This window comes from Penaeus monodon, chromosome 5 (genome assembly GCF_015228065.2).
Source record: "Penaeus monodon isolate SGIC_2016 chromosome 5, NSTDA_Pmon_1, whole genome shotgun sequence".
NCBI classification, from domain to species: Eukaryota; Metazoa; Arthropoda; class Malacostraca; order Decapoda; family Penaeidae; genus Penaeus; species Penaeus monodon.
In genome coordinates this window covers 20,570,772-20,578,271 of record NC_051390.1, presented here as the reverse complement: position 1 = coordinate 20,578,271, position 7,500 = coordinate 20,570,772, and the positions used below count along the sequence as shown (strand labels likewise).

The window sequence follows — 7,500 nt, the reverse complement described above, 5'->3', positions numbered from 1 at the left end:
GTGTTGAGCACAAGCGTAGACGGTCGTAGGAAAATAACCATTTAGACGTTGTTGGCACATCAGTGGTGCCGAGGGAAGGTCACGCAGGATTAATCTGCCTTCGAACGACTGGCACTCCAGGGTGTCAACGAGTGTGCAGGACATTAATCACTACTGGGCGGGACTGAAGAAAGGAAGGGAGGAGGCAGCACTCTTAGGCTATTTCGGTCGCCTTTGACAAAGCTTGAAGGAGGAGGAGGAGGAGGATAGCGCGATAGCTGTGGAGAGGATGGCGAGCGTGTATAAACCTCTTGCAAAAAAATGAATAGATAAATATGAAATACACTATAATGTAATAAAATAAAAATAGCAATAAATCATTCAATTTATAATAAAAGCTAGATAAAGAAAATGTTTTAAAAATACATACCAGACTGTTGTTTTCCTTGGAAAACGTTTTAGTTTATTTCACATGTACGAATCGGAGTCCTGGCGTGAATGGCGGGGGGGGGGGGGGGACACGGTCTGCCGCCCTCGACGCCCTTTGCCATCCGGGGGCTGGACACATACCTGGCTCTCACGCCCGTAATTCCGGGCTGAATGGATTGCATGGGATTCCTTTTCAGTTCGTCCTGGGCAGACAAGAACACTCGTAGAAACAGATGGAACATTTGCTTTACTGCACAGTTGACGACATTCATGTAGTCAGGTGGCTGCAGCAGTGTAGGCATCTCGGTTGTAGATTTTTCGGCTACAGATTTTCGAAACAATTTACCTGACATTTGAACACGTTATCACACGGAAAGATTCGGTGTATGTTAAGACACATACGTGTGTGGGGAAGGGATATATATATATATATATATATATATATATATATATATATATATATATATATATATATATATATCATACGATATATGATATATAATATATATGTATATAATTTGATATAGTATATAAGATATATATAAACGCACGCACGCGCACGCGCGCGCGCGCGCACACGCACACGCACACACACACACACACACACACACACACACACACACACACACACACACACACACACACACACACACACACACACACACACACACACACATATGTATGTATGTATGTATGTATTCACATGTGTTGCAAGAATAACATTTTTGTTTGATCATTTTTGTTTCTCTGTTCTAACTCGTTTCAACAACAGGTGCCCGTTGACATATTTAACTGCTGCGGTTGTTTACTCACCCTTTAAACACCCTTTACTCACCATTTATTCATCATCTCGAATTAGAGCTAAACCACACTGGGGTGTCATCTGAAGCGCTGTCATCCGCACGGGAGTCAAGTGAATTTCGTGTTTAAGTTAGGAAGTAATCCTCCAGGACCGCTTGATGTTGTTCAAGACCATTTCATGACGAGTAGAGAAGTGTCAGAAAAGGAATCGTCATTAGCATATTTTCCTTTTTCAGCATTAGTTGCGCTCATTGTATTTATTTGTTAAATTCAGAGCGCGAGTAGGCAGATACGGAGAACACCGTGCGTAACATATATGTAGCTTAAGGAAAGGGCGTGAGTCACATCCTCCAGAGATCCTACACTGAAGCTGTGACGTAGGTAAACGTGAAGTCGTTCGTTCGCGGCGAGCGCCAGACTGCGTGCTGGCTGTTTCCCCTCTGGCCAGAGGCGCCCCGGGACACAGTGCCGAGCTCCCCTCAGTTGGCTCTCTGCCTCGGCCTGAGGCACACCGCGCGCCCCCGTTCCCGCTCCGGTTGTCAGTCACTGGGCTACTGGTGCTGAGAGACACTTTGCTCGAGTGCTCCGTTTTTGGAGACTGTTAGTGTGATAAGGTAGTGTGTGCTTTTTGATAAGGTGTAGTGGAATTAAGTTATGAAAAAAAGAAAACTTACATTTGTCAATTTCAATTGTAAACTACAAAAACTGAATACATTTCATAAGAGAAGAAAAACAATTGTAGCCATTCCTATATATATCATGAATGAAAAAGGGAACACCAGAGATTTTGCGTGTTATCTTAGGTTGCAGATATCATTGACACACCGCATCTCTGAATAGCGTTCATCAACACGACACTCGGGGCAAGTCGCGGCCGCACACGTTGGGCAGAAGGCTGTAGTAAAGTTCCACGCCGCTGCGCCTGCGGACGGTTCAACACGGACAGGACTTTCCGAGCTGTCTGTGACGAATGTGCTAATCGTGATCAACGGCTATGTCGAGTTTTAATTCCGTGTACAAAATGTAAATGAACTGACGACATTATCTTCGTTATTGCATAGTTATGGTGCATAATAACCTTGTGCAATTACTCTGTCATCATCGGGGTAAATCTTGACAAGAACGTTAGTGCTGTAGATGACTTATATGTGGCCTTGTTCGCAGTGACAAACGTTTACTGCTAGGCTATATATCTTGTAGTCGATAACAGGCCCTTGTTTCGTTGCCTGACTTTTAAGTGCCTTAATATGTGATGTCTGTGGATAGTGTTGTCAGGGAGAACAGAACGTGCCGAAAACGTTCTTTGGTAAAGTTGAAAGTACTCTATCAACGTCATTGGCCTAAGATACATGAAGTAAAAAACTAGAGCTACATCGATCAAATGTAAATACGTATCATAGTTCGGAAGTGTATATATGATGATAGAATTATAGAATTGTTGGATTGGTAGATAAGAAATTGGAGAAATTGGAGTTGGAGAAAATAAAATTTACTGTTTAGCGACCGGAAAAGAATGTAAAAATCAAATAATGAATATTACTTATGAGCATTGTTATGCAATGCAGATTTAAGTCACATGCAACAGACTAAGATATTAATGATAATGAAGACATAAATATTAATTAATGAATGTAACATTTTACTCGGACTCTTTCATTGACACGTCGTAACACAAGAAAGTCGCGAAAAGGGTATATGTAAAAGGTTAATTTTAGAGATTCCGTTAAGTGGGCGCTCTGAGACCTCGCTTCCATGATTTAATTACTTACTGTACGGCCCCCACTGCCGTTTCGCCCTTAGGCCTACAGTTTCCCCCACGGAAGGGGCGAAAATTAGAAGGAAAAGAAGGAAAAGAGTGAAAGAAAAAAAAGAGATAGATGGTGGTTCTCGAAATAGCAAGGAGAAACACGAGAGTTGGAGGCAGTGCAGAAATACGAAACGTGTTTCCTTGAAAGTCAATGTGTTTTGCTTCGTTGCTCATAACAGGTGCAATAAGCTTAAGACAGACGGACAGATAAGCGAAAGACCTTAGACGCCGGGAATGGAAGTGCGGTGGGGATGAAGACCTTTTCCAAGACGGTGGTGCAATCCCCCTGGAACAAAGTCACCAGCGACATAAACTCTTATATCAAGCGTCAGATGGTGCACATTACCGGCTGGAGGTTTGGCTCAGTCAACTACAAGGTGAGTGATCGGAACCTATTGGCCCTCTGCCCCATTCTGAGGCTGTGTTTTGGCTCTTTTGTTGTTTATCCGATCTGGGTTTGGCTCCAACGGTGCCTCTCGTTGACTAATGAGTGGACCCGGGAAGGGAGGAAGGGTTCATTTAGAGAACGGACTTGTGTTGCACCCAGATTGCTTGTTCAAAGTTGGCAAAATGTCCACTCTTCTTTCTCTTCGACATTTTGTTTTATTTTTTTGTTTTGAATGACGACACTGATACGCCATGCGTGTAACCGCGAGGGAGGCAACCACAACAGCTGCCCGGGCGAATGCAACAAACATGAACACGTCAAGTTGCTCAGAGCACTGCAGCGAGCAAAGGCACGGATTGGCGGGCGATAGCGGATCGCCGCGTTCAGCATGGTAATCGGGGGAAAGGGAAGCCGGCGCGAGAGTTTACGAGCGAAAAGGCGCGTTATGGCTGGCGCGCGTCACGGCCGTCGTAAGTCCGCGTTTGTAAACTTTTGCGTCCTAGTCCTCCCACGCAACCCGTGTCGTGCCAGCGGTCTCCATCCGCGGATAAACAGCGGCATTGTCTGCAGTAAACATGCACGGTGACAATCTAGGGAGGGAGAAGAGCGAGGACGGATGGGAGGGAGGAGGGGAGGAAGGAAGTAGGGGTGGCATGTCCAGGGGGTATGGGCCATTTTGGCGTCATAAGGGCTTCTCTCTTTTTTCTCTAGTCGCGTTTATTTCTCGCCTCCATTTATGCCTTACCTTCAATATGTCGTTTTTGGCACCTCTCCACCTCCTCTTCTCCTCTCCCCTCCTCGACCCCTACCCCCTCCTCATTTCCCACCCCTCCTGCTCCTTATCCCCGAACCTCTACCCTTCTCCCTCCCCACTTCCCACTCCCCCTCTTTACCCCCCATCCTGTACTGTCAGTGTCTCTTCGCCTTGAGTTAACCCCGATTTTGTTTTCGGCAGCCTCCCATAGACTCCTTGCTTTACACTCCTGGCCATTCTTACCAACATTACGTAATATGATGTTTGCCAATTCGCCCGCCACCGCCACGTTCATTTGCTTTTATTGGCGCCGGGAAGGGAAGAATATTTGACTTATTTTAGATTCGACAATTTACGTCAGGACGAGAATCTCCTTTGGATAATTCCTCCTCCATTTTACGCGCGGAGAGGATCGTTAGGGCGGCCTTCGTGTCCCCTCTGTGCCCTCGCTTTTGCTCCACCTTCGCTCACTGCTTTCTCTGGCCCTTGTCTCCTCCGACATCTTTATATCGCTTTCTTCCTCCTCCTTTGTGCGTCCCGTTATTCAGCTTCTCTTTCTTCTCCTCTCACACCTCGTACCTACTACGTGTCCTTCCCGGTGTTGTGACACTTTGATAAATCGTAAAGTGTAATCTAAATAAAATCGTTTAATGCTGTCCTCAAAAAAAGTAATTCTACCTTCTTTCGGAATAAGCTGCGGGTGTGGGGGGTGGGGGTAATACGCCGTACAACGAACAAGGAAAAAGGGTGAAAAGAAAAGGGGAATAACGCTCATATTTGCCTTCTTCACTCCCGCCCCCCCACCGCCCACGCTGGTCCCTTCCCTCGCCCATGGCATTGATCAATAGATTTTGCAATGTGGAGTTAAGTGGGAGAGGGGGTGGGGGTGAGGGTCATTTGTGTCACTCCCCTCGGCCGTCGGAAGCGAGATCCCTTATCGACCCGAAGTTGGAACAAGCACTGCAGGCGCCCAACGTAGAGGGGGGGGAGGTAAAGGGGGAAGGGGGTTCAAGGGCGGTAATGGCTATTCCGAGAAACCCGCCGATAAGATTAGATATGATTGGAAGCCTTGGGTAGCGGGGAGGGAGCGGGGAGTGGGGGAGGCGGGGGCGTTCCAAAGGTTTCTAGATATTGTTTGCGGATGGATTCGGTTGTCAACGGACGGAAGCGATAAGATGAGAGAACTTGATGCGTTTGTCGGATGGATGGATGGATATAAGGGGTGACTCATAAAAAAAAAAAACTGATTGATAAGGAGAGTTCACAAAGTTCACATGAGAAAGAGGTAGGAGGGAACGCATGCAAATATCGGAATATTGGCATAATGTATGTGGAGAGAAATATTCGAATTGGTCTTTCTTGGTGACTCATGCCCTGTGTGTTACCGCGCGACCATTTCACGGTTGTGCGATCTCGGTGGAAGGCCTCGTTATTGGGTCCTTGTGGACGAGTTGGTGCCGCTCTTGGGTTTTTGTGTCTGCCTGTCTCTTCGTTTGTGCGTATGCTTGCTTGTTTCTCTGTCCGTTTGTTTGTGTGTAAGAAAGTCTGTCAGTTCTTTCAATTCTCTCTCTCTCTCTCTCTCTCTCTCTCTCTCTCTCTCTCTCTCTCTCTCTCTCTCTCTCTCTCTCTCTCTCTCCTCTCTCTTCTCTTCTCTTTCTCTCTTCTCTTTCTCTCTTCTCTTTCTCTCTCTCTTCTCTTCTCTCTTCCTTTCTCTTCTCTTTCTCTTCTCTTTCTCTTCTTTCTCTCTCCTCTCTCTCTCCTCTCTCTCTCTCTCTCTCTCTCTCGCCTCTCCCCCCCCTCTCTCCTCCCTCCTCTCTCTCTCTCTCTCTCTCTCTCTCTCTCTCTCTCTCTCTCTCTCTCTCTCTCTCTCTCTCTCTCTCTCTTCATCTCTCTTATTCCTCTTATCGCCCTCGTCCCTTCTTTCTTTCCTCCCTAGGGAAGAGACTTCGCTCTCCTTTTCCCCATCTCTCTTTTGTACTCCTTTTATTTTTCTACCCTTGTTATCACTTTGTTCCCCTCCTTGGGAAAGGGGAGGGAGGACTCGACCGACAGACACGGGCAAGAGAAATGCACTTTTTCGTATACTCTCAGGCGTTGCCTCTCGTCTCCATTGTCGAGGCCGCCCGGGTCATCGCGGGTGAGGATCGGGCGCCGTCTCCGCGTGGCCCCGTGGCGTTCGCGGAGCCTACCTGGGTAATGGGGAATTGTTGTTCAGGTAGCGGTCTCGACCTTGTCCCGGTAACGCCAAACACGGATAAACGAGGGCATTCTTGCGTATTTTTTCTGTTGATGGTGCCCGGGTCCACGTGTTTTTTCTTCTTTTTTTCTTTTCTTTTCTTTCTCTCGTTCGTTTACTGCGTGTGCGTCTTCCTCGAGGCCACGGCAGCTTCATGTCCGCCTCAAATAGATCTGGTCGGACGTCATGATAAATAGTCGTCGTTTATAATTAGGGTGGCGGCGTCTGAATCCGTGCTTGCTATGCACTGGCGCGGCCTCGTTGCGCGTCGCTGCTTTGTTGTTTATCAGGGCGCATGGCATACGCTGGGTTTGAAGACGGATTAATGGTGATGCTTTATCAACTGAAGTTCCAGACACGTGGTTTGTTTCGAACTCATTTCCTGGTGTATATTTTTAGAGAACGACTTCTTCACATACGATATGCAAAAGAGATTAAGTGGCGAGCGTTAATCTAAGTGATTTGCATCCATGGTCTCGTTAGACACTGCAGACTCGTTGCCAGGCTGATTCTCTCCCTTGCTCTTTTTTGGCTTCCGTGTAAAAAGTTTTAGATTTATACTTCGAGTTTTCCCCCTTTTCTTTGTTGTATAGTTTAGGAGTAAACGCATTTCTTTTATATCCGCCGTAGATTGTTATCGTATAGATTGATGATTTATCAGTACAAACAACGTCTTGCAAAGTGGCCGTTGCTGCTGCAGTTGGCCGGCGTTGCTCGCGCTCCCAGCCTCACCAGCGAAAGCCAGCTGTCACAACAGGTGGCGGCGAGGGCTGACGTCCGCGGCGATGGTGACATAGTGCCGCGTGTCAGCCTGGGTCAGCAGCGACGCGCCTGTAGTAAAATACTTCTGCGTGACGACAGCGGTTGATCTAATCAGCGCGAGTGTCAGCTACGAGTGGCTTGTGACGTGATGGTGGGTTGGGGGGGGAGGATTCAACAAGAAAATATCCACTCCTAAATAGATTGTTTTGGTGAAAGTTGACGTCGGTGAGTTAAAGTACATGACATTTCGTCAATGTCACAATGTCATGTTTGTACCCATAGTTAGGGGTAAACCTGGGGGAAGCTTAACGAAGCACATTTCAGTAGTACTGTACACCCTCATC

At 46.9% G+C, this 7,500-nt stretch overlaps 1 protein-coding gene across 9 annotated transcripts in view; it reads left to right on the top strand.

Moving 5' to 3' along the window:
* The window catches only part of LOC119573070 (ral guanine nucleotide dissociation stimulator-like), a 100,776-nt gene that overhangs the window by 80,754 nt on the left and 12,522 nt on the right, over positions 1–7,500 (top strand). The window contains exons 1-2 of one of the 9 annotated variants that reach the window (XM_037920082.1): positions 1,663–1,823; positions 3,196–3,393. The exons of 7 other annotated variants lie outside the window; for them this stretch is intronic. In XM_037920082.1, coding sequence (XP_037776010.1) covers positions 3,268–3,393 — 126 coding nt within the window. In that variant the 5' untranslated portion in view covers positions 1,663–1,823; positions 3,196–3,267. Of the gene's footprint in view, positions 1–1,662; positions 1,824–3,195; positions 3,394–7,500 lie in introns of those variants that run through there. One more of the 9 variants, XM_037920083.1, reaches the window with a different exon arrangement.